Here is a 27,375-nt window from a genome sequence, read left to right on the forward strand (position 1 = left end):
GACTTGAATCTAGGCCTTCTGGCTTTAAATTCAGAGCTTTTCCTGCTATATTATATTTATGAAAGATTTCTGCTCAGCTCAACTATGTGGTACTCAATTTATTAGTCTATCCTAACAAAGGGGCTATTCAGGGTATAAGATTTGCTATCAGAAGACCTGAGTTTGAATGCTGGCTCTGCCACTGACTAGCTGTGTGACCTTTAGCAAGTCCTTTTACTTTTCTTCTTCCCTTGTCCATAAAATGAGACTAATAACTCTTTGACTACCTCCCTTGAGGTAGCTAGATAATACAGTGGATGGATTGCTGGGCCTGGGGACAGAAAGACCTGAATTCAAATCCAGCCTCACACACTTCCTAGCTGTGTGACCCTGGGCAAGTTGTTTAACCCTATTTGCCTCAGTTCCCTCATCTGCAAAATGATCTGGAGAAGGACATGGCAAACCATTCTAGTAACTTTGCCAAGAAAACCCCAAACCAAGTCATGAAGAGTCAGACATAAGTGAAACAACTGAATAACAACAATACCTCCCTTGAAGGATTGCTGCGAGGGACCTAAAAGCTCCATTTCTACTGGAGTTAATTGTTGGGTAGCTTTGATAGCACAGTGGATAGAGCGCTGGACCTGGAGTCAGAAAGACCTCAGTTGAAATCCTGCCTTACACATCTCCTACCTGGGTGACCTTGGTCAAGTCATTTAACCTCCATCTGCCTCAGTTTCCTTCTCTATAAAATGGGGATAAGCTCCTTGCTCCAAGGTTTGGTGTGAGGATAAAATGAGATGATATTTTTAAAGTATTTTGCAAACCCTAACATGCTCCATAAATCTTAGTGATGACTATTATCACACCAATTTACCCCTGGGTCAAACTCCCACCAAACATTTCCATTAGCCCTGTGGCCTTGAGCCTCAGTTAGCTCACATGTAAAACTGGGCAGGGTAGGGGCAGTTGGAATGGATTACCTCTGAGTCTTTTTAGCTCTCAAACTCTGATCCTATGACTCTTTCCTGGCCTGGTACCAATGCTACTTCCTACTGTCCCCATGTAGATTTGTGATTGGCCACCCTGAGACCTCTGGCCTGAGATCTCCAATCCATTTTTCAATGCACAGGCTCACCATCCACCAATCAGGAAGATTTCTTCTTATATGATGAGTTAGAGGATGCTCTACCCACATTTCTGGACCGTGTCCTGCCCCAGATCAAAGTATAAATAGCGAGATATAAACCGTATTTTCTATCACCATAAAAATCAGAATACTGAAACCTAATACATAGATTGTCCCTAAAGACTTCCCCCCACCCAAAATAACCCATTTCCTTACAAAGGGGCAGCCAAGTGGCACATCAAATAGGGTACCAAGTCTGGAGTAAGGAAGATCTGAGTTCAAGTCTGACTCCCTAGCTGTGTGACCCTGGTCAAATCACCTACCCTTTTTTGCCTCCAGTTTCCTCATTTGTAAAATGAGCTGGAGAAGGAAATGGTGAACCACTCCAGTATCTCTGCCAAGAAAACCCCAAATGGGGTCACGAGGAGTCAGACACGACCGAAATGGCTGAACAACAAATTCCTTACAAACACGTGACTTTGTCCAAGGCTAGTTTTTCTGGATCCCATCTTGAGAGGTCCAGAATAAAGATGCCTATAAAAAAGGAATTGGAGGCTAATAGAAAGAGCCCTGGATTTGGCGATTATTTCCTAACTATTTGACCCTGGGCAGACAATTCACTTTCTCTCTCTAGGTTTTGGTTTCCTCATCTCTGAAGTAATCTCGTTAAACCCTTTCCAAATTCTCTGTATGTTATAGAACATTCCTGGATCCTCCCTCCGTGTGGTCTGGTAGGGAGGCTACCAGAAAATTACCCCTTCTGAGTTGGAACAGTTATCAGTAGAGCTCACTGTCCTCTGCCCAGGTCAGACCTCACCGAGAGTCCCGGGGTCAGTCCTGATGCCATGAGAGAGGAAAGACAGGGACAAGCTGGCATGAGCCCAGAGAAGGGTGACCAGGCTAGCAAGGGGAATGGAAACTTGGCCATGAGCTTCGGTTGAAGAAACTGATGATATTTTATCCAGACAAGAGAAGACTTAGGAGGAAAGTGATAGTTATCTTCAAGTATTTGAAAGACTGTCCTGGAGAAAGAGATTAGGGTTGTTCTCCTTGGCCCGCTGAGGGCAGAACCAGGAATAATGGGAGGGAAGCTACAGGGAAACAGGTTTCAGTTTGCTACAAGAAAGGACTTTCTTTTTTTTTAATTATTTTTAATTTTTCTCAATTACATGTAAAGATATTTTTTGAGTTCCAAATTTTTCTCCCATCCTCCCTTCCCTCCCTGCCCCTGAATCCAGCAAGCAGTTTGATTTAGGTTATACATTACTATCATGTTAAACATATTTCCACGTTAATCAGAAAAGAAAAAATGCAAGAAAGAATAAGCAAGAACAATAACAAAAAAGCAACAACAAAAGTGAAAATAGTATGCTTCAGTCTGCATTCAGACTCCATAGTTCTTTTTCTGAATATGGAGAGCATTTTCCACCATAAGTCTTTTGGCATTGTCCTGGATCATTGTATTGCTGGGTAGAGTTAAGTCTATCACAGTTGATCATCACACAATGTTGTTGATACTGTGCACAATGTTCTCTTGGTCCTGCTCATTTCACTCAGCATCAATTAATGTAAGTCTTTACAGGTTTTTCTGAAACCCATCTGTTTATCATTTCTTACAGCACAATAGTATTCCATTACATTCATATACCACAACTTGTTTAGCCATTCCCCAATTGATGGGCATCCCCTCGGTTTCCAATTCTTTGCCACCACAAAAAGAGCAGCTACGAATATTAAGAAAGGACTTTTTTTTTTTTTGCGGGGCAATGGGGGTTAAGTGACTTGCCCAGGGTCACACAGCTAGTAAGTGTTAAGTGTCTGAGACTGGATTTGAACTCAGGTACTCCTGAATCCAGGGCTGGTGCTTTAACCACTGCGCCATCTAGCTGCCCCCTGCGCCATCTAGCTGCCCCAAGAAAGGACTTTCTAATAATAGGGTCTTGGTTCTAGAGCAGGAAGGGACCTCAGAGGCCATTTTGCAAAATGGTTTCATTTTCCAGATGAGGAAACTCCCACAGGTGGTGAAAGAGGCGAAATTTGAACTCAGGACCTCTAGCTCTGAATCCAGCGCTCTTTATAAGCTGTTCCATGATCCCATGCTGGCCAGGGCTCTCTCAGGGACAGTGTGTTCCTAATACCAGAAGTCTTAAAGTAAAGATTGGATGATTGCTTCTTTTTTCTTTCTTTTTCTTCCTTCCTTCCTTCCTTCCTTTCTCTCTCTTTTTTTTTTTTGGATGATTATTTCTTGGGGAATATGCAACTGTACTTGGTGTGGATTGTGGGTGGAACTAGATGCCATCTGAGCTCTTTTCCAACTCTGAGACTCTTTGATGCTAACAAAGAATGAACATCAGAGCTGGAAAGCCCCTTAGAATCACAGGAAGATCTTCCATTTATTAGCCCCAGGCTTTCCTCTTTGCAACTTCCACCCTTTGCCCTTGGTCCCAGTGGAATATAAACTCCTTGAGAGCAAAGATTGTCTCACTTTTGTGTCTCTAGCACCTAGCACAAAGCCTGGCATCTGCTGGGCACTTTATAAATATCTGTTATTTGGTCGATTCTGCTTTCAGTCTAATTCCTCTTCCATGGGATGGCCCTTCAAATAATTGGAAACCTCTTATTTTCCCCCCAAAGCTTGGTGTGTTGTTCAGTTGTTTCAGTCGTGTCTGACTCTCTGCTGACCCCATTTGGGGTTTTCTTGGCTAAGATACTGGAGTGATTTAGGGGCAGCTAGGTGGCGCAGTGGATGAAGCACTGGCCCTAGATTCAGGAGAACCTGAGTTCAAATTCGACCTCAGACACTTGATACTTACTAGATGTATGACCCTGGGCAAGTCACTTAACCCCCATTGCCCAGCAAAAAAAAAAAAAGATACTGGAGTAATTTGCCATTTCCTTCTCCCCCTCATTTTATAGATGATGAAAGTGATGTAAACAGGGTTAAGTGTCTTGCCCAGGGTCACACAGTTAGCAAGTGTCTGAGGCCAGATTTGAACTCAGGTCTTACTCCAGACTTGGCACTCTTCCCACTGCACACCAGCTGCCCCAAACCCTTGGGTACTGTAGACTAAATATCCCTAGTTTCTTTACTAGATGGCATCCAGTCTTCTCGCCATCCTGGCTGCCCTCTCCTGAATTCATACCAGTGTCTTAATGCCCTTCCTAAAATATGATGCCCAGAATTGAATAAAATGCTCCAGATGTGTCCTCACTCTGGAAGAGAACTGCAAGACTATTATCTCCCACTTTCTGAACCCCATGTTTGTGTTAATGGGACCTAAAATTGAGTTATCTTCTTTAAGCACTTGACTTTCATACAATGAACTCTTACTGAATTTGCAAGTCTTCCAAAAGCCCTAGATCTTTTATTGCATGAACTGCTTTCTGTCTAACCACTCCCTCCTCCACTTTGGGGTTGATTTTTTTTTTGATGAGGCAGTTGGGGTTAAGTGACTTGCCCAGGGTCACACAGCTAGTAAGTGTCAAGTGTCTGAGGCCGGATTTGAATTCAGGTCCTCCTGATTCCAGGGCCGGTACTCTGTCCACTGTGCCACCTAGCTACCCTGGGTTGATTTTTTTTAACCCAAACCCCAACTTTACATTCATCACTATTACATGTCATCATATTGAATTTAGTACAAAAAAAAAAAAGGATAACCTAAGTGGTTTAAGGTTTATAAAGCACTTGCCTTACAAGAGCCCTGTGAAAGCACTAGTACCTCCATTTTACAGATAAGAAAACTGAGGCCCAGAAAGGCTCACTGGTTTTCCAAGGTCTCTCAGCTGACAAGCAGCAGATCTGAAACTCCAAACCAAGTCTTCTGAATCCAGATCCAATGCTGTCAAACCCATGCCACATCAAAGGACGTTGAAGCATCAGTCCATTGTTCCAAGCTGTTCAGAACTTCTGAGGACCCGATTCTGTCACCCAGTATATCATTTGTCCGTCCCAGCTTTATGTCATCTCCAAGCACTAATGCCATCTTTGCATTCATCCAAATCGTTGATAAAAATGCTGAACAGGACAGAGCCAAGGACAGAGCCTTGTGATGTTCCCCCAGAGGTTTATTGCCTCCAGAATAGTTTTAATAGTTCTTTTTGTTGTCACTGGCCCTCATCCCAAGCCCGGGATCCTTCTGGATGCTCACATTCCTAGTCTGATTCTTCTAGAATTGTGCCTTTTTCTATTCATCACTGGGTTACTTACATCCTAATGACTTTTAAAAATCTAAATGGGTCATGGAATTTAGAGCTTGGAGGAACTTTAGCATTTATCAATTCCTACACCCTCATTTTTAATAAATGAGGATACTGGTGCTCAGAGAGCTCAAATTACTTACCCAAGGTCACACAGCCCATAAGGAGCAGAGTGAAGATTCCAATCCATGTCCTCTATCGCCAAAGCTGAGGTAACATACCACTGCCTCTCCATCAGTTTTCTGGGCATCCACATCTTAAGGTAACTCCCCCCTCTTCTTCATTAATATGAAATATTAATTAACATATAAAATCTTAATAATTATGTTTGCACCTTTTAAATTTTACTCTTGAGAAGTTCCTGTCATTTAGAGACCAGCTCCCCCTGTAAGCCATTAAGCCAGGGGTTCTGAGCCTGCCTGTCCTTTCTGTGAAGATTAACAAACCTGCTCACAAAAACCTTGGGCTGTGTCAGGGTGTGCCATGCTTCCCCATCTCTTTCTGTCTCCAGGATGGAGTGGTCATTCTCCCAGGGCTCCCCCTCATTTCTACCTCAGCAACCACTTCCTCCTTTTTGGTCAGGCTCAGTTTAAGAATAGCGCTTCCCGCCGCTGCTCCGTCTTCCTTCTGAGGGGAGAAGTTATCATTGAGGCAAATCAAGAATTTATTAGTTGCTCTACTTTTAGCACAGACCTCTGGTGGCTGGTGCCTAGATAAATGGAGGCCCCTCATGATCCTCTGTACCACCTCCAGACCTGCTGCTGTGTGCTTCTGGAAATCATCACACAGGCCCTCCTGGGCAGGTCTTCTGTAGTAAACAGTGGCACAATGATATTCACTTTATCACTCTTCTCTCTCCCCTTCCACAATAGAACATAGACTTTCTTTTTATTCTCTGTCTCTCTCTTTTTCTTTTTTGCGGGACAATGAGGGTTAAGGGACTTGCCCAGGGTCACACAACTAGTAAGTAAGTGTCAAGTGTCTGAGGCCAGATTTGAACTCAGGTCCTCCTGAATTCAGGGCTGGTGCTTTATCCACTGTACTGCCTAGCTGCCCCACAAACATAGACTTTCTAATAGACTTTTGGGCCAGCTGGGTAGAGCAGTGGATAGAGCACAGGGCCTGGAGTCAGGAAGACCTGAGCTCAAATCTGACCTCAGACACTTGATAGCTGTGTGACCCTGGGCAAGTCACTTACCCCTGTTTCACTCAGTTTCCTCATCTGTAAAATGAGCCAGAGAAGGAAATGGCAAACCACTCCAGTATCTTTGCCAAGAAAACCCCAGATGGGGTCATGAAGAGTCAGACACAACTGAACAACAATAGACTTTAGAATATAGAAGATCAGAGCTTCCAGGAACCATTAGAACAGAGAATGTCAGAGGTAAGAGGAACATTAAAAGACAGAGTACCAGAGCTGGGGGTGGGGAGGGGAATTTCATAGATAATAATAATAGCAGCCGCTAGTATTTATATAATGCTTTAACTTTTTCAGAGCTGAGAGGGACCTTAGAACAGAGAAAGCCAGATCTAACCAGACACTCGGAACATAGAACAAACATCATGCAGGCATAGATTTAAAGCTAGAAGGGACATGAGAAGACATCTCGGCCAAGCCCCTCAACATACAGATGAGGAAACTGAGGCACAGAGAGGTTAAGCGATTTGCCCAAGGTCACCCAGGTGAGTTGGTGGCAGAGCTGAGATGGCAGTCCCGAAGATCACAGAAAGTTAGAGTGGAAAATGACTTGAAGGCTTACAGTCCAACCCTGTCATTTAAAGATGAAGTAATGCAGGGCTGAGGGGAAGTGATTTGTCCAAAGATGTAGAGCTAGTAAGAGCAAAGTCAGCCCTTTAGCCTATGTCTCCTGGTTGCTGGTCTAGAGCTTTTTCCACCCCAATTTTCCATCCACCCTTCAATTAGCCCCCCCCACTCCTGTCTCTGTGAAGCAGGGGAGGCAATTACCCCTGTTCTAGGCAAAAGAAAGCTGAGCCCTAATAGGAGAGGATTTGCCCATGGTCACAGGGTCAGCAACAGAGCCAGGATTTGAGTCCAAACTCCCATTCCCATCCACTGTGCCACACCTTGGATGGGGCCACCTTCTAGAGTCTGTAGCTGTTGCTTGGTCATCTAGTCACGCCTGACTCTTCGTGACCCCATTTGGGGCTTTCTTGGCAGAGATACTGGAGTAGTTGGCTATTTCCTTCTCCAGCTCATTTGACAGATGAGAAAACTGAGGCAAACAGGGTTAAGTGACTTGCTCAGGGTCACCCAGCTAGGAAGTGTCTGAGGCCAGATTTGAACTCATGAAGTTGAGTCTTCCTGACTCCAGGCCTGGTACTCTGTTCACCATTGTGCCACCTAGCTGCCCTTTAACCTCAAGAAAAAGGGGCTCCAATGTCTCTAAGGGGGAACATCAGAAGCGACACTGAAAGCAGAGAGATATTCACAGGATTAGAAGATTAAGAGTTGGAAGAGAGGGGCAGCTAGGTGGCACAGTGGATAGAGCACCAGCCCTGGAGTCGGGAGGACCTGAGTTCAAATCCAGCCTCAGACACTTAACACTTACTAGCTGTGTGACCCTGAGCAAGTCACTTAACCCCAATTGCCTCACTAAAAAAAAAAAAAAATAGTTGGAAGGAACTGAATTTGTTTAGTCCAACCCCATTATTTTCAGAGGAGAAAAATCAGGACCCACGAGAGGGAATGACTAGCCCCAAATCAGATGACTTATGTCAACAAGAATGGGGCTTCAAATTCAAGCTTCCCTCTCCCTTTACCAGTTCATGCTCACGTTCTCATCCGCCTCTGGTTTCTTTCCAGGAGGCATCTCCCTGACTCCAAAGGACCCACGCTGGGTGGGTGCCTGGTGGCTGGGCTTCCTGGTGTCTGCTGCTGCTGTGACTTTGACCGCTCTCCCTTATTTCTTCTTTCCCCGGGAGATGCCTAAAGAAGAACAGGAGCTTAGTTTCCGGAAACGGATCTTGCCTTCGTTGGACAATAAAGTAAGGACCCCAGTTGCTAGGGATACAATCCCCGTATGGTTCTTCTGTTCCCAAGTGTAGAGTCCTCTTTCAAGGCCACGACCAGGGTCAAGGACAAAACTCTGTGGCACCTCACTAGAGACCTCTTGTCCCCAAATGAGGCTAAAAGGAAAAAGAAGTGATTTTTGTTGTTCTTCAGATTCCTAGCTGTGAAGGGAAAAGGAGGAAAACAGAGGGCTATAAGAGACAAAGCTCAGTGCCTGCTCTTCACTGCCTCCCATTTCCAATTAATTATACTTCCCTGGGGTCCCACCGTGCTTCGGAACTTACTTCCATCGGGCTTTGGGGAAATGTGACATAATGTTATTTGTAGATGGGAGCCCCTAGGGTTATGTTTAGTTCTAACATTCAGAGCCCTTTGTTATCTTTTTAGATCTGTGTCAGATTTCATGAACCCCTGACAAATTGCAGAGGGACAATAGGGTCACAAGATTAGAGTTTATAGGGACTTTGGAGATCATCCGGACCAGAGACGTACAACTCCTGGTCCATGCCTCAGGAGCGGGCCTGAACCAAATCAAAATGGAATTTTAAAATAGTTAACAAAATCAATATAAATACGATGCAAAATAGATAATGTTAGTTTGAGGTTTTCTAAGTCAGGATCCATTTCGACTTCAGTTTGATGCCACTGAAAACCCTTTGCCCTTATTTTATGTGGGATGGGGGTGAGGGTGGGACTGAAGACCAGAGAGGATAAAGTGTCCTGCCCATGATCACGCAAGGAAAAGACTGAAGGAAGGGAGACCAGTAATTGCAGAAACTAGAGAATTGCAGTGGTCTGCACAAGAGGGCTTGAACCAGGATGAGTGAAGAGGAAGTAGATAGAGTCAAAACACCTTTTGGAGGTGGGACAGCTGCAAAAGGCTCAATAATAACTTAAAAGTTCGGGCTGGGGGGTACTGAGAATAGGGATGGAAGTTTTTCAGAGGTAGTGGGATCAGAGTTAATTTACGAAATGCCAGAAGTAATGAGAAATAATAAAGAGGAAGAAGGGAGGGGAGATATTTTTGTAAGGGAAGAACTTGATTTGAGGGGTGGGAGGCAAGTCAGATACAACATATTCTTCTTCAGTGCCTCTCTGTTCCTTGACAGTGGAAAGAGGGTGTCTGAGGGTGGAGTAGGCTTGGGGGAGGGTCTTGGTCTTGGGATAATCTCTCAGACTGATCCTAATTTAGACTGCCTTCCTTCTGGCCTAAACCACAAGAGATTGGAGGGGGGAAAGCAAAAGGAATAACACTCAACTCCCATTTTTCTAGTTCTTTGATGTGTTGGCAAAGCCCTGAACCCAGCAATTGAGTGGTCGGTATGTCTCTTTGGGACAAATCCAGCCTGGGATCCATTATGCTTCAGTGGCAGAGCTACCACTGAATAAAGCATGTCAAATTCCTGGAGCTCCAGCTCTTTCTTGGAACTGGCCATGGGGCTGTTGTCCTTCTCTAGTTTGTATTCTAAATCTGATCTCCAAACCCAAACCGAAAGGCCCTGAGCCTGCTTCTCATTCTGGGTACAGAGACCTGCCAGATTCATTTGCACATTTCACAATCCCAGGCTCACTATTGGCCAACTAAAAAGCCTAATGGTATAATGGCAGAGCGGACTGAGGGGGGAGGGCGACTGTTCTACCCCCAATATAATGTAATCAATGGCAAGTTAACTTTGCCTTCTCCACCCCACTCCACCTATGCCCCTTGTTCACTGCTTCTCAGTGAAGATCAAGTTTATGGCTGGACGAGATTGTAGAGACCATCAAGTTCAAATCCCCCTCATTTAACAGATGAGAAAACTGAGGCAAAATGAAGTCACTTGCCCAGGGTCACACACAATTAGTAAGTGTCTGAGGCAGAATCTGGACCTAAGACTTCCTGACTCCAAGTCCAATACCCAAGTCCACTATGGACAGAAAAACCACTGGCCTGGAGATTCAGAGACCTGGGGTTAAGTCCAAGCTCTATTGCAGACTAGCCACGTGACCTTGGGCAACGCTGTACCCACTCTGGGTTTCGGTTTCCTCAACTGTAAAACAGGGAGATTTGAGTAGGTGATCTCCAATGTCCCATCTAGTTTTGATCTTTTAATGATGGTCTGTTGTATAAAACAAATAAATTAATTAAAATTAAATTTAAATTTAAAATAAATTAAAAGTTTTTTTAATTAAAAAAAAACCTAGGGGCAGCTAGGTGGCACAGTGGATAGAGCACCAGCCCTGGATTCAGGAGGACCTGAGTTCAAATCCAGCCTCATACACTTAACACTTACTAGCTATGTGACCCTGGGCAAGTCACTTAATCCCAATTGCCTCACCAAGATAATAATAACAATAATAATAATGGTTGTCATTCAATTGTTTTCAGTTGTGTCCAACTCTTTGTGAACCTATTTGGGGTTTTCTTGGCACAGATACTGAAGTGGTTTGCCATTTAATTCTCTGGGTCATTTTACAGATAAGGAAAATGAGGCAAACAGGGTTAAGTGACTTGCTCAGGGTCACACAGCTATTAAATGTTTGAGGTTGGATTTGAACTCATGGAGATGAGTCTTCCAAACAAGGTGCCAGTCCCTTTTTGTAGCAACACTTGCTGACTGTGTGACTTGAAACAAGTCACTTACCCTCTCTGGGCCTCCGTAAAATACTAGCACTTCACACCATACCGGGTTGTTGTTAGAGCATTCCACTGCTGCCAAGTCCATCTCCAGCTGGTGTGCTAAGCATTGCGTTGTTGTCTACGTTGTTACTCTATGGTGTATGGCTCTAAGTTTCTGTGGCAATGTTTCTTAAATGCTGTGACTCAGCGGATCTAAAACTCTGAGTCAAAGCTTCTTTGAACTAGATTGTTTCCTTGCTGCCAACCCTTCCCAGTTCCTGGCTTCATCCTGTTAACAGTTTGAAAACCCCGGAATGGTCGTAGAGAACACGGAGCTCTCCTCCCATCTCTCTCCTGCAATAAATATTGATGTGGGTGGAATTGTTCCTCAGCTTCGCCTGAGTGCTGACTTGGCTGGCTGTGTTTTCATTATCTCCTGCCTGCCCTGGCCCTACCTCCTTCCCTCCCTTCTCCAGCTGCTGATCATGAATCAGATGGATGGCTCTGGGCAGAGAGAGGTGGGGGGGGGGGACCTGATGGAATCAGGTGCTGGAAACCAGAGTGATCCCTAAGAATGAAATCTTCACCTCAGGGGAGCAGAGGGGAGCAGTATGACCCAGAGGAAGATTAGGGCTGAGGAAGGGCTACAGCATGTGGAGAATCACAGAATACCAGACCACAGAATTAATAGAAAATAGAAGCTGAGAAAGGGGCAGTGAGGTGGTGCAGCAGACAGAGTGCCAAGCAAGGAGTCAGGAAGACTCATCTTCCTGAGTTCAAGGCCAGCCTCTTAGACTTACTAGCTGTCTGACCCTGAGCAAGCCACGTAACCTTCTGCCTTGGTTTCTTCATCAGTAAAATGAGCTAGAGAAAAAAACAGCAAACTGCTCCAGTATCTTTGCCAAGAAAATTCCAAATGGGGTCACAGAGATTCAGACACAATTGAAATGACTGAACGACAAATAACCTGAAAATTCAAAAATCAAAGAATCAGAATCAGTCAGTCAACTAGCATTTATTAAGTGCCTACTATGTGTCAGGCACTGTTCTAAGTACTGGGCATGCAAGGCAAAATACACACACACACACACACACACACCAAAAACCACTCCCCAAAATCTCTACTCCGAAGAAGCTCCCACTCTAATGGGGCATGAAGCTATGTACAAACAAGATACAGACAGGATAAATCAAGGGGAGTGTCAAGGGAAAGCACTAAGATTAAGAAGGACTGGTAGGATTTTTAGCTGAGACTTGAAGAGAGCCAGAGAAGCAAGGAGACAGGAAGAAAGAGAATGTGGCATGAATAGAGACAGGCGGTGAAAACACTTAGAGCTGGGAGATGGTGTGTCTTGTTCTAGGAATAGCAAGGAAGCTGGTGTCACAAGATAGAAAAGTGCATGAAGAGTTGGGGAAAGGGTGTGGGGAGAATAAGGTACAAGAAGAATAGAAAAGTAAGGAGGGGCCAGGTCAGGAAGGACTTTTAAAGCCAAATAGAAGATTTCCTATTGGATGCTGGGGGTTATAAAATAGAAAGCCATTGATTAGGGAGGGGGAGGTGATAGGATTAGAATAGCTCCTACCATTGGTGCACATCCTTCAATGTAATTCAATCCAATAAACATTTACCAAATGCCAACTGTGTGCCATGTATGTAGGTACAACTAGGTGGATAGAGTGCCAGGCTTGAAAGTCAGGAAGACTCATTCCTTGAATTCAAATCTAGCCTCAGACACTTCCTAGCTGTGTTACCCAGGGCAAGTCACTTCACCCTGTTTGCCTTAGTTTCCTCATCTGTCAAATGAGCTGGAGAAGGAAATGGCAAACCATGCCGGTATTTTAATATGACTGAAAAACAAAAAATGTATGCCAGGCGCTGTTTTAGGCAGTGAGAATATAAAGACAAAAATAAAATTAGTCCCTGCCCTCAAGGAGTTTATATTCTACTTAGAGGGGAAACGACTTGCACAAAGATAAATAAATACAAGATCTGTCTAGGAAGTTTATCCATCTTTTGTTCTCCTAGAGGACCATAACATCTGGGTGATGTCATGACTTCCAGTGCATTGAATTTAACAGGCAGAGGGCTGTGCAAGGTCACAAACCTCACTCTTTCCTCCAGAGCCATCTTGGTCCAGTGGCAAGATAGATAGATAGATAGATAGATAGATAGATAGATAGATAGATAGATAGATAGATAGATAGATAGATAGATAGATAGATACACACATATCGATAGATAGATTGATAGATAGATATAGATCGATCTCAGGACATATCTTTAAGGCAACTGGGGTTAAGTGACTTGCCCAGGGTCACACAGCTAAGTGTCTGAGGTGAGATTTGAACTCAGGTCCTCCTGACTCCAAGGCCAGTGCTCTATATACTGGACCACCTACCTGTCTAGGAAAAGTATATTGACAATTGAGTGGGTGAAGATGAGGGATTAGAACCAGGAGCTGAGACAGAGGTGAGAAAGGAGAACAATCCAGACAAAGAAGATAGTCTATGCAAAAAGCTCGTGGATGGGAAATGGAGTATTGTGTACTGGGAAGAACAAGTGGTTCATTGTGACTGGAATGCAGTACATAAGATGGAGTTGTGTGCAATCAGTCCAGAAGGAGGTCAGAGGCAGATTGTGAAAGGTTTTAGCTATCAGATAGTATATAATTTATCTTAGAAGCAATAGGGAGCCCCTGAAGGTTCTTGATCAGGGAAGTAACAGAATTAGTCCTGTGCCTTAGCAATATCAGTTTGGCAACTGTGTGGAAAATGGACCTAGGTCTGCCTTTCCCAAAATAGTGCCCTCATGCTACTTGGTCCTTAGCTTTACAAGGTTTATATCTTTGGGTTTGTGCCTAACCTCAACATATACACACGCTAAAAATTTCCCTTCCTCTATTTCATCCTCTAAGACCTCAAAATCTCAAAACTGGAAAAACCAGCATTTCATAGAGATGAAAAGGGAAGCTCGAAGCAGGGAAATAACTTGCCCAAGATTTTGTAGTGCTTCTGTTTTGTTTTCTGCAAAATGAAAGTGTTGGACTAGAGGATCTCTAAGGGATCTCTCAGGTCTGATCTTGTCTGTTGATTTGGGACAACTTGGACTCCTTAGGTCTCATGAACTATTCTTTCTTGTCCTTGGTTGCTCCATATCCCTGGCATCTGACTCAACCTCCAGAATGGGAGAATCCTAGAATTTCAATGTGAGAAGCAACCTCAGAAGCTATGTAGTCTAACCTCTCATTCAGGGTAGGAAACCCCTTTCCAGCTTCCCTGATAGGAGATCATCCAGCCACTACTTGGGTTCGTTCAGTCGTTTCAGTCATGGCAGACTCTTTGTCACCCCATATGGGGTTTTTTGGGCAAAGATACTGGAGTGGTGTGCCATTTCATTCTCCAACTCATTTGTAAAATGAGGAAACGGGGACAAACAGGGTTAAGTGAATTGCCCAGTCACACAGTTAAGTCTGAGGCCAGATTTGAACTCAGGAAACTGGATCTTCCTGACTTCAGCCCCAGCATTCTATCTACTGCACCACCTAACTGCCCACTACTTGGCTATGTCCTTTGAAAAACAGCTCACTGCTTCTCAAGGGAGGTGATTCCCTTGGGTGTAACCTCTAATTATTAGGATGTTTGTTCTTATATTGAGCTGAAATCTGCCTTCCTGATATTTTCCTCCACATAAATCTGAGTTCTGATGTCTGGAGCCACAGAACAGGTTTATCCCCTCTTTACCAGTAAAGAACCCTTCAGAAATATGAAGACAGTGCTCGCCTACTCCCTAAACCAGAGAATCATGGAAACTCTGAGCTGGAAGGAAATTCAGTGTCCATTCAGTAAACAACCTGTACCTGAAGATAGATCCCTTCCACAATATCCCTAGAAGTGCTCATCCTGCCTCTATTTGAAGACCATGCAAATTTATGCATAATAAACATATATTTATGTATGTATGTATATGTATATAAGTGTGTGTGTGTATACATACATACACCCATACACACATATACATACTAAATAGAATGGGGTCAGGGACAGACTACTGAGATACTCCATTGAAAACAAACCTCTCCCAAGTAACAGCAATTTCATCAATGGATATTATTTGAGTGTTTTCACTTAAATAATTCTATATCCTCCTTCTTGTGTGGTTGATTAATAGCTAAAGAAATAGAGAGATGGATGGATGGATGGTAGATAGATAGATAACATAGAAAGATAGATGGACAGACAGATGGGCAGATGGATGGATACATGATACCATAGAAAGACAGAGAGAGAGAGAGAGAGAGAGAGAGAGAGAGAGAGAGAGAGAGAGAGAGAGAGATGGTAAAGCATTTATTAAGTACTTACCATGTATCCAGCACTGTGATACATAGTGCTTATCACTAAGGGTACAAAAACAAGCAAGACAGACCCAATCCCTCAAAGATATCCCATTCTAATGAAGAAAGACAACATATACAGGGGATTTGGAAATGGGAGGAAGATGGGGAAAGGGAGGGAAGAGGGTACCTCCCTGGGGGTAGGGTGAAGAAATGGGCCAGGAAATGTCATAGAAGCCAAGGTCCAGGTGAGATAAGGGGAAAACTCGCTTTCTAAGTGAGGGGAAACGAAGTGTGGAGTCCAAGTTGACAATGAGATGGAGATGGTTGGAGAGTAAGGCCATAGTAAGGAAATGACCAGGAGGCAACATGTAGTCCTGAGTCTTAGAAAGTGTGAGGTTAGCATATGAAACTTTGCTCAATGCTTTGCTGAAATACCCACTTCTTTTCTTCTCCTGGTTGAAAATCCTCAATTCTTTCAACAAAACTTCATACGAATGAATGAATAATTTATTAATTGCTTACTATGTGCAAAGCCCTGTGCTAAGGGCTGAGGCTGCAAATAGAAATGCTGTACTCCTGGAGCTCCCATTCTAATGGGGAAGATGAGGTAGGTATATGGAAGGTATCAGCTGCAAGTCAGATGGAAAGTTCCCATAGAACTTAGGGTAAGGCGGCAAAACAGGTAGCAATGCCTCATCTTTCATGGCGTTTCTACTGATAAAATCCTATTATTGGTTTCTGATGTTGAGACATCTGACAGTGCTAAGGATGGTGGACACAAGAACTTGCTTTTCTGGGTCTTCAATAGGTATGACTGCAACTCCCACAGGGGTAGTTGCCAGGCTGCATCCCTACAGGGCTGCTTCCCTAGATGATGGTGGGCAGAGTTGGGCTAGAAGCAGGACAGATGGCCTGAGGAGTACAGCCCCTCCTTGGGCTTTGACATTTTTCTGCTGTTGGTGGCAGCTGATCAGCAGTAGTTACTAGCAGTGGTAAGTGGGGGGAGGCCCCTCCTCCACGATGATTCCCCCTCAGTGATGGCTCGAGGAGGCTGGGCTAGAAGCAGGTCCAGTGGCTTGGGGGACACTTAGTGTCCAGTGCTGTCTCTCAGGATCCTAGGGGAGATGGGGGCTAAGGTGGTGCCGGTTGCTTGACCTGCCTGGCACATGTTGCCTCTTGCATCTCTCTCGAGGTTCTCTTATCTCATAGGATCTTAGCTTTAGAAGTGGATGGGACCTTAGGTGTCATATCATGAAACCCTCCCATTTTACAGTGGAAGAACCGAGGCCCAGAGAGGCAAGCTGATGTGTCAGTGGTTACACCTTCATGATTGTTCCTAAAATGTGGTTCCCAAGCTAGACACAGCATTCTAGATTCAAACTGGGGCAGAGGACAATGAGACTGTCATCTTTTCTGTGGATGCCAGACTTCTGAAATTCGTGCAGCCTAGGATTACATGGGAGGTTTGGCTCCTGTGTCAAATGATCAACAATTCGGGGTCCCAGAGGAGACAAAGCAGGGGTCAGAGTCTGGGAAGGGATTCCTAGAATATTAAAGATAGGCCTCCCACTAATTTACTGAGTCACCTTGGGCTGGATATTTTCCCCTTCTGGGTCTTAGTTTCCTCATCTGTCACAGAAGATCTCTTCCAACTCTGATGCTCCATGTTCTGTGGTCCCAGCTCTGTGTCCTTTATTCTAACCCCTCCCTCCCAAGTTCAACATCCCATACTCTAAAGTGCTTCTCAGGTCTGACATTTCATGTTCTATATTCCATGGGCCTTTGGGACCTTAATATTCAATATTCCAAGGGTTCCTTCACCTCAGCCAGTCGCTGTTCTAGGGTTCTTCACTTTACCTAATCTTAAGTCTAGCCTTGGAAATGAGGAAATAAACAAGAAAACTCACCCCTGGCCCAGTCCTGCATCCGTCAGCATCATGTCTCTGGAGAGGAAGCACTAATTAACTTCCCTAGCCCTGCTGACCTAGGCAAACTGGGCCCAGATGGGGATCCTGAAAGCCTGGCAGGGGCGATGGTGCAATCTTTCCTGTTTTGAGTTCTGTCTGTTAGCCAAAAGCCTCAGAAATAGAATGGGGAGATGACCAGGTTCATTGTACATTAGACAATCATGAAGCTGCAAGGGCAGAAGGGACCTCAAAGTTGGATCCAGTCCAATTCCACAAGCGTTTATTTCATGCCTTCTAGGTACAAGGCACTGGGAATACAAAGGTTTCAAAAAAAAAGTGCCACAGCCCCTGACTTCAAGGCGTTTATAGTCTGCTGAGGGCATGAGGTATAAGGCATTTACAGAGATAAGTATATGATACAAAGGAGAGAGACGCAAGCAAAGAGGGGCACAAACGCATCTGCTGAGAAATGGGTGGGGGAGGTGAAGGTAGGAGCTTGGGGATGAGATCTGAAATAGAAACTGTGGGGAATGGGACTTGGAGTCAACCAAGAATAAATAACAGGACTGCTGAGGGCGTGCTCAGGGCCCAGATGAAATGAGATCGTTTGGATTTGCCGTGGTTACAGCCTAAATGATTTCCTGACTTCCTCTGGCCGTGTTTGTGTCTGGGGGAATAGTAGCGGAGAAAGCAAATGCTGCCAGTGATCCAGAACTGAGGGCACGAATATCAGGAGAATAAGGAGATGAGACAGGCAAAACAGAGACAAGAATGGCAGAGCTGGAATCACGAAATCTGAGTTGGGAGCAACCTCTTAGGCAAGACAAGAATCCTTTCTGCAGCACACCTGATTCTGAGCTGCCGGGATTTACCCATCCAGATGCTCTCTGCAACACTTGCTCTCCCCACTCTGGCTTTGGTTCCTGGAAGTCCTCGCACCATTTTAATATATAAGGTTACTTTGCCATCTGCACCCCCTCACCAGCCTTTTACTTATCTTATACCTTCCAAATAAGGTATATTCTCATCCAGTGTCATGGGTCTTGTCGTGGGTCTCATCCCACAATGTATGGGATGGATGGATGGATGGATGGATGGATAGATAGACAGACAGACAGACAGACAGACAGACAGACAGATAGGTAGATAGATAGATAGATAGATAGATAGATAGATAGATAGATAGATAGATAGATAGATAGATAGATAGATAGATAGATAGATAGATAGATGATAGGTAGGTAGGTAGATAGATAGATGTGTACAGTAATCATCCAGTTTGTCAAGTTTTTTGTGGTTCTGTCATACCCAAGATCCATGCTGTGGGAGGCAGAATGATATGGTGAAGGGGCACCTAGGGGGTACAATGGAAAATAGAATGCTGACCTGAAGTTAGGAAGACTCATCTTCCTGAGTTCTCATCTGGCCTCAAATATTTAATAGCTATGTGACCCTGAGCAAGGCACCTAATCCCATTTGCCTCCCTTTCCTCATCTGTAAAATGAGGATTGATTTGATTCAGGAAGATGAGTCTTCCTAACTTCAGGCCCAGCACTCTATCCACTGCACCACCTAGCTGCCCTAAGTAGCCTCTTCCAGGTTGAATTATTTTGGTTTTTAAGGTGCTGGATACCAATTTGAATGTCCTCATCTTTGTTCTGGTTTGGGTGAGGGGATAGTTGAACACCTGCCCTGCTATCAGGAGGCTTTCTGATTGGCTGAGAGTGGTTCTTCTTCAAACATCAGGCAAATAAGCCTTCTCCAGTACACTCAGATGATTGAATCCCAAATGAAGAGGGGAGTATCCTGGGACAGCTCCAAAATGAGCTGGAACCAATTCTAACTAGCTTGGGAGAGCTGATTGTTAAATTTTCGGTCATGGCTCGATTTATTATTTTGTTGATTATCTAAACTTAAGAAAGTATTAATAATGAAGATTAAACTTAAAAGATTGAGTGCATAGATCCCCTTCATCCCAGCCCTAGTTGTTAAACATCTGCCAACACACTCCTGTGTTTCTATTTAGACATTGCTTGAGCTTAGCAGGAGCATAGTAGAAGGCTCAGGGAATGAAGTCATCATCAGATTGATGATTGATAAGATGATGATAATTAACAACAACTGGCATTCATGGAGCACTTTATAGCTCCAAAGTACTTTCTTTCATTGTCTCATTTGAGTCCCACAACACCCCTGAATAGAACCATTCTCTGGTGGGGGCCATATGGTCCTGACCTATTGAGGATAGTGATGTAACAGTCAAGGCCTTAACGATGGTGGTGGTGGTGGTGATGGTGGTGGAATGTGCTATAACTATCTTAGAATAAAAGCAGTGCCACCAGAGATGATGAAAAGTGTTCTGCCTGTCCTTGTTGTCACCACCCCCATCGGCACCATCCCCTTCATTCCCTCATGCCTCATCCCCTTTCAACACAAGGCCTGCCCCAGTTGAAGAGGGCTAATGGGAAAGTACCCAGAGCTCCCACTGACAATTCCTTTGTACTTCTTTATAGGGTGAGAACTCTCTCATCAAGCAGGGAGCAGGTAACTCCCCAGACAAAGAGAAGGATGGAGAGGCCCAGATTGCCCCAGACCTCACTGTGATCCAGTTCATCAAAAGTAAGTGTCGGGGACAGCTAGGTGGAGCAGTGGATAAAGCACCGGCCCTGGATTCAGGAGTACCTGAGTTCAAATCCGGCCTCAGACACTTGACACTTACTAGCTGTGTGACCCTGGGCAAGTCACTTAACCCCCCATTGCCCCGCAAAACAAAATAAAACAAACAAACAAAAAAAAACAAAAAAAGTAAGTGTCGGGGCAGCTAGGTGGTGCAGTGGATAGAGCACTGGGCCTGGAGTCAGGAGTATATGAGTTCAAATCCAGCCTCAGACACTTAACACTTACTAGCTGTGTGACCCTGGGCAAGTCACTTAACCCCAATTGCCTCACTAAAAAAAAAAGTAAGTGTTCCCTTTGCTCAGCAGGGATCAGTCAGCTGTGGATACCAGTTCTGGCAGAAGGGAAGGGAGATGACTGAACAACATAGAAGGGTGGGATGGGGAGAGGTAGGGAACACAGTCACAAAAACAGTGAGCAATAACCCAGTCAAACCATGGATCCTAAAGTCTTTCTAGAGTGGTGACTCCCAACCTTTTCCAATATGATGACTCCATTCTGAAAGCCAAAACATTGTCAGAGTCCCACATGGTAAGAGTGGTACTATTGCTATATCCAGAGATCACAAAAATCCACGATGATATAAAGCCATACTTTGGAAAGAACTGTCCTTTTATCTTCCTCACAAGAACATCTAGATACCTTTGAAAAAGAGTAATGTGCAAAAGTAAGGTGTTGAATTTATTGCATACTTTTTTGTAAAGGAGATTCATGATTTCACATATAACCCTCTTTTTCAATTCTGCTTTATAAATAGAAATGTTTCTCTCTCTCTCTCTCTCTATCTCTGTCTCTGTCTCTGTCTCTCTGTCTCTCTCTCTCTCTCTTGAAATTCATCTTTTTGTCCACTGTACAATGCTGCCTCCCTACTGGAAGAATCATTTGTACCATGAAGCATCAGAAGTGAGTAGTAATAATTCAGTCAGACAAGTGTTTTGTGGTCCAATAATAATAGGGATAATAACTAACAGTTACATAGTGCCTATTATGTAAGTTCTAGGCACTGTGCTCAGTTCACTTTATAATTATTTTCTTATTTGATCCTCACACCAACCCTGGGAGGTAGGTGCTATTATTACCCCCATTTTACAGATGAAGAAACTGAGGCAAGCATAGGTTGACTTGCTCAGGGTCACACAAGCTAATAAGTGTCTGAGAATGGATTTGGGGCATCTAGGTGGTGCAATGGATAGAACAATAGCCCCGGAGTCAAGAGGACCTGAGTTCAAATCTCACCTCAGACTCTTACTAGCTGTGTGACCCTGGGCAAGTCACTTAACCCCAATTGCTTTAAACATCCAAAGCCATCTCCAGTCATCCTGATATCTGTCTTGCCACTGGACCCACATGGATCTGGAGAAGAGTGAGGTTGGTGACCTTGCACATCTCTCCCTCACTTATATCCAATTCAGTGTAAGTCATGACATCAGTCCGATGTCAAGGTCCTCTTTGAGAATGAAGGACAAACAACAACAGCAACCAGGCTGGATTTGAACTCAGAACTTCCTGACTCCAGGTCCTGTGCTTTATCCACTGCACCCTGGGAGAATAAGAAACAAAATTTTTAAAAGGTGGTAAACAGGGGCAGCTAGGTGGCACAGTGGATAAGAGCACTGGTCCTGGATTCAGGAGTACCTGAGTTCAAATCCAGCCTCAGATACTTGATACTTACTAGCTGTGTGACCTTGGGCAAGTCACTTAACCCTCATTGCCCAGCAAAAAAAAAAAAAGGTGGTAAACATATGTATAAGCCACATTGATGTATTTGTAGACTCCTTTGAATAATTCTCTGGCCCCCAAGGGACCATGTCCTATATCTTTACCTCTTTCCTCTCCCTGAGACTCCATATCCAGTGCGTTGCAAAGTCCTGTCTATTTGACATCCATGATCTCTCTCAAACCTGTCCCCTTACTTCTAGTCCTGCTATTGCCAACCACTTCACCTGGACAATTAGAATGGCTCCCCCACTCTCTCTCTGCCTCCAGCCTTTCTACAGCCCATCCTTCTGACCTCTGCCCGCATAATTTTTCTGTGCCGAAGGTCTAGATAATCCCTTTCCCTTGCTCACAAACCTTCAGTGGCTTCTAATTGCCTTAGGATAAGATACAGACCCGTTGGTTCATTGAATGGAGAGTTAGCTATGCACTTCCTCTGTGGAGGATATAGAGTAAAATCGTAGGGCCAGATGGTTTGATGAAAAGAGATGGAAGACTGAGTTTCCAGCTCTTCCTTAGCCAATAACTTGCCCTATGAGCTTGGACAAGTCATTTTCCCTTTTTGGCCATCAGTTTCCTCTCCCTGTAAGTGGATTAGATAGATACTATCAGGCCCTTCCAGCTCTGATGTTCTTTGTTCTATGGTCTAATTTGGGGGGGGGGCAATGAGGGTTAAATGACTTGCCCAGGGTCACACAACTAGTGTGAAGTGTCTGCGGCTGGATTTGAACTCAGGTCCTCCTGAATCCAGGGTTGGTGCTTTTATCCACTGCACCACCCAGCTGCCCCCTGGTCTAACTTTCAATATCCCAAGAAGATCCTTCTGGCTTTGACATTCTGTGGTTTGTGTTGGTTATAAGGCCTCCTTGAGGACTGACATGCTGTGTTTTAAGGCCACATGTAGCTCAGACATGGTGTTATTTATTCTGTTTCCTCCCAGCTCTTACATTGTATGCTCCATGTTCTGAGTTCTCTTCTGGCTCTGACATGTTTATATTCTATTCCTGACTTCAAGTAGCTCACAGTTTGGGTCAGTCAAATTTTAGACATAAAAAAACCCATCAGAGGCCAGTTGAAACCAGTGCCTGGCTGTGTGTACTATGTAATCTGAGGATTGTGTTATGTAAATGATGCAGTAGAGTGTTGACCTTTGAGTCAAGGAGACCTGAATTCATATCTGGCCTCAAATACTTCCTAACTATGAGACCCTGGGCAAGTCACTTAACCTCTTTCAGTCTCAGTTTCTTCACCCATAAAATGGGAATAACAATAGCACCTATTATATACCTAAGGTTGTTGTGAGGGTCATATGAAATAACACTTGTTAAATACTCTGTGAACCTCGAAGTGCTTAAGTAAATGCTTTCAGATAGAGGGCCATGAGGCTCCATATGGGATGGTGCCTGTAAATAAGAGGATGCATTACTCGACCTTCAAGACCCTAGGAATCTTGATGACCAGAAGGAATGATTACTGAAACAATAAAACATTTATTAATCACAACAGGGGCAAAAAGCCAGAGAGAAGCTGGGGTCTAGCCAAAATTGGCTGTTTGAGCCAATGCTCTCAGCCAAATTGTGTCTTGTGGTTTCTCTTTTCACATGCAAGTCATGGAGGCCAACGTATCCCTGACTACAAGGTCTTTTGACCAGTGGACCAGTCTTAGTCCTGACTCCAGGCTTCAGCTGAGTCTCAGGGGCCTCAAGCACCCCATTCTATGGTATGGGAAGATAAAGGAGAAGGACCCGATCCCCACCCATCGGGCAGCATCTAGTCTGAGGAAGACATATGACTGCTCCCATTTAGGACCCCTGGTGTGAGGGTCAGATTCAGCTCCTGATCTCAATGAGCCCCCAATCTAGGATGGGAGGAACATGTAATCCCTGACCTCAGCTATGCCCTAATTTGAAGCCCAATAACCCACAGTCTACTTGGGTTCTACTGTGCACATACATTTTGTAAGATTGCTTATAAAATGATAGCAATTAAGTACAGATTCAAATCTCATGGGGGAAGACTGAGTCGACAGTGAAAAGGAGGGATCTGAACAAGGTTGAGATGATCCAAGAAGGCTTCTTGGAGAAGATGACTTTGGAAAACTAAGCCAGCTGCTTTGCAGGTTCCCATGTCCATGGAAAGAACTCAGTTCTGGGTGTTGGGAGGCCTAGGTTCTAGGTTTAACTCTGTCACAAATCTGTGTTATTTGAAGCATTTCTAGGCAACTTGGCTCATGAGCTTGGTTAGGTCATTTCCCTGTTTTTCCTTTTGATTTCTTTCCCTGCAAATGAGGGTGTTAGAGTGATTAATAGTGTATAGAGAACCCCTTCCAGCTTACATTCTATGTTTGACATGCTAACATTTTATGTGCTGAGGTTTCTTCTTTCTCTGACATTTTGTGCCACCCCTCCCCCTCAGTTACTCCATCTGTGGTGCCTCATTTGCTCTATTTGTGAAACAAGGATGTTAAAGATGATCTCTAAGTTCCTTCCCAGTTCTAAGTATTTATGACTATGCTCTCTGTACAGCTAAGGGTGTAGGTTCAAGAAAGGACAGAGTGTCAGGGATTGAGGAACACTAAAAGGGGGGAATTCCATACTCATCCATTTACTCTATAATCAGAGACTGTTTGTATTTATTTTCTTGGCTCCATGGGAGACAGCTCCCTGGATTGACTTCCTGGCTTGTCACCTAGGGGCAGGCTGTATGGTCTTCCAGTTAAAGTAGTATTCTCTTCTGATGATGGTAATTCACTCTGGAGACAATGAGGGACTAGATCAGACTCATTTAGGAAAAATAACATGTGGGAGGAAGGTAACCTTCCCTATTCTACCAGGGTGCTGTCAAAGTTCATGCCCATACTCCTCCTGCCTTCCCTTGGCATCAGCTTCAAACCATCCCCACTGCTTCACCCTTAGAGACTTTCTCTAGAAAACACCAATTTCCGAATAACTCAGTCACTCCCTTCAGAGCTGAGCAATCCAGGAATTGTCATACATAAATTAAATCTTGTTGCAGACAGAGCCAAGGACTTCATGTTCTGCTCTCATGGGATTATGTAATGCCAGGGCTATAAGGGACCTCAGATCATAGAGCACAGGATGTTAGAGCTAGGAGGAATCTTAGAAAAGAAGACATCAGATTTTAGCATTAGGTGAGAAATCAGTGATTTAGAACAGATTCACCAAATATGGGAAATGTTTTGGAAACAGTATATCCCAAATCCAACACAGCAGTCGACAAAGGTTCTCATACCACCCTTCTGAACAAGACGAGGTACAGGCTAGACAATAATGGTACAGTAACATGTATTCATAACTGGTTGAATAACCAGACCCTAAACACTGGCAGAGGACCCTATCTTTAGAGCCAGAAGGAATCTCAGAATTTTTTTAGTCCATCCTCCCACTCATCTTACAGATGAGGTTCCTAAGGTCAGGAGAGGTTAAAGGATTTGCCTGAGGTCACACAGGTAGGAAGTGACTAGGTGCCCTGACTCCAAATACAGTGTTCTTTCTAGTTTCTAATAAGTTGGAGTGGAGATAACAAAAGAGAGCAACAGAGATAGAGAATGAGAGAAAGAAACAGAGAGAGAGAGAGAGTGAGAGAAAAAGAGAGGTGAGAAAGGACAAAAGAGGGGAGGGGAAGGGATAAAAGGAGGAAAAGGGAAAGAGGAAAGAGGAAAAAGGAGGAAAAGAGAGAGGGGGGAATGAGATTTAGATTCTCAAATTGTGGGATGAGATTATCATGGAACACCATTGTGCTAAGAGATGATGAGCAGGATGCTATCAGAAAAACCTGGAAAGACATACATGAGCTGATGCAAAGTGAAATGTACTGTATACAAAATAACAGCAATACTGTAAGATGATCTGCTGTGATTTAGTTATTTTCAGCAATGCAATGATCCAAGACAACTCTGAAGGACTTTTAAAAAATTCAATCCATCTCCAGAGAAAGAACTGGTGGTATCTAAATCCAGATTGAAGCATAATTTTTTTTTAGTTCCTTTTTCTAAAGTTTTTTTTTCTGTTTTCTTTTACAACCTGACTAATGTGGAAATGTTTTGCATGACTACATATGTATAACTTATATGGAATTGCTTGAGTTCTTAAGTGGGGTGGGGATGGAGGGAGGAAGAGAATTTGGAACACAGAGTTTTAAGGATCGATGCTAAAATTTTTTACATGTAATTTAGGGAAAAATAAAATTCTAAATAAATGGGGGAAAGATTTAAATTCTCTGTTCTGTCTCAAACCCTTGGCCCTGGATGTTCAACATTTTGACCAAGTTCTTGGATAGAGACATAGCTAATAAACTTATATGATTTGCAGATGACACAAAGCTTTGAGGGATAATTTAGGACAAAAAAAGTCAGCATCAGAAGAGATAGGCTAGAATTGTGGCCCAGATTTTAAAAGGATTAAAGTTGTACTGCTTGACTCAAGAGGGGAGAATTAGGAGAAATAAGGCTCTGCCTAAGGGAAAACTCCAATGATTAGAGCTGCCTAACAGTGAAATGAGCCACTTTGGGAGTTAGACATCCCTCTTCACTCTGGGTCTTCAAATAGTGGTTGGGGGGCAGTTAAGTGGTGCAGTGGATAAAGCACCAGCCCTGGATTCAGGAGGACCTGAGTTCAAATCTGGCCTCAGACACTTGACATTTACTAGCTGTGTGACCCTGGGCAAGTCACTTAACCCTCATTGCCCCGCAAAAAAAAAAAAAATCAAATAGTGATTGGACGGTCACTCACTGGGCATGTTGTTGAGAGGGTTTGTGTACAGGTGCAGGTTGGACTAGATAACCTCTGAGGTCCCATGCACCTCTGAGATCCCGTTATTCTGAACTATAGAACATAAAATATCAGCTCTCAAAGGCACAAATGAACAAAGAATATGCGTATATTGTCTCCCTTGTTAGACCGTGAACTTCTTGGGAGTAGGGATTGCCTTTTGCCTTTCTTTGTATCCTTAGTGCTTAGCACAGTACCTGGTACACAGTAGGTACTCAATATTTTATTTGTTTATTTTGGTGGGACAATGAGGGTTAAGCGACTTGCCCAGGGTCACACAGCTAGTAAGTGTAAAGTGTCTGAGACCGGGTTTGAACTCAGGTCCTGCTGAATCCGGGGCAAGTGCTTTATCCACTGTGCCACCTAGCTGCCCCTATATTTTATTTATTTATTTTTTTTGGTGGCAATAGGTACTCAATTAATGTTTGTTGCCTGACTGAGAGTTGGAAGAGGCCTTAGAACCCAGAATTCTATGTAATTTGTGCATTCCAGTGTCTGTTATAAAAGGTACTTAATATAGATTTGCTTAGCGAATGAATGTTCTAAGGTCCCCCCCCACCACCACCATTCTATGGCATTTTCTAAGAACCTTCCAGTTCTGACACCTATTTGGTTTTCCTTATCCTCCTACTAGATGATAAAGACTTTGTATCTCTTCAAGTGTGCCTGTATGGTCCTTAAATACTTAACGATGTTTGTCAAAGGAATGGATGAAACCGTATTCTAAAGGCCCTTTTAGATTGAATGTTCTGTATTTTTCTTCTAGTGGTGACACCTTCTCTTCTGTATTCCTAGGTTCTTTCTGGGCCATTAGATTATTTGTTCTTAGGTTCCTTCTAACACTGCCAATCTATTTTCTGAGACCCCTTCAAGCTCTTACAATCAATGTTCTATTTTCTAAATAACACTAGGGAATAGTTGTTGTCCTTTGTTCTTAAAGAGGACCAAAACAAAATCACTATGTCAGGGTCCAGGTCCAGTGTGTCCAACTGTGGCTAATTAGACCAGTGCAATTTC

At 43.8% G+C, this 27,375-nt stretch overlaps 1 protein-coding gene across 2 annotated transcripts in view; it reads left to right on the forward strand.

The window, feature by feature from the left end:
* The window catches only part of SLCO2B1 (solute carrier organic anion transporter family member 2B1), a 100,038-nt gene that overhangs the window by 43,397 nt on the left and 29,266 nt on the right, over positions 1-27,375 (forward strand). For both annotated transcript variants that reach the window (XM_043996406.1, XM_043996407.1), the window contains 2 exons: positions 8,130-8,311; positions 19,690-19,795. In XM_043996406.1, the coding sequence (XP_043852341.1) occupies positions 8,130-8,311; positions 19,690-19,795 (288 nt within the window). The remainder of the gene's footprint in view (positions 1-8,129; positions 8,312-19,689; positions 19,796-27,375) is intronic.

Source organism: Dromiciops gliroides, chromosome 3 (assembly GCF_019393635.1).
Source record: "Dromiciops gliroides isolate mDroGli1 chromosome 3, mDroGli1.pri, whole genome shotgun sequence".
In the NCBI taxonomy this organism is placed as follows: domain Eukaryota; kingdom Metazoa; phylum Chordata; class Mammalia; order Microbiotheria; family Microbiotheriidae; genus Dromiciops; species Dromiciops gliroides.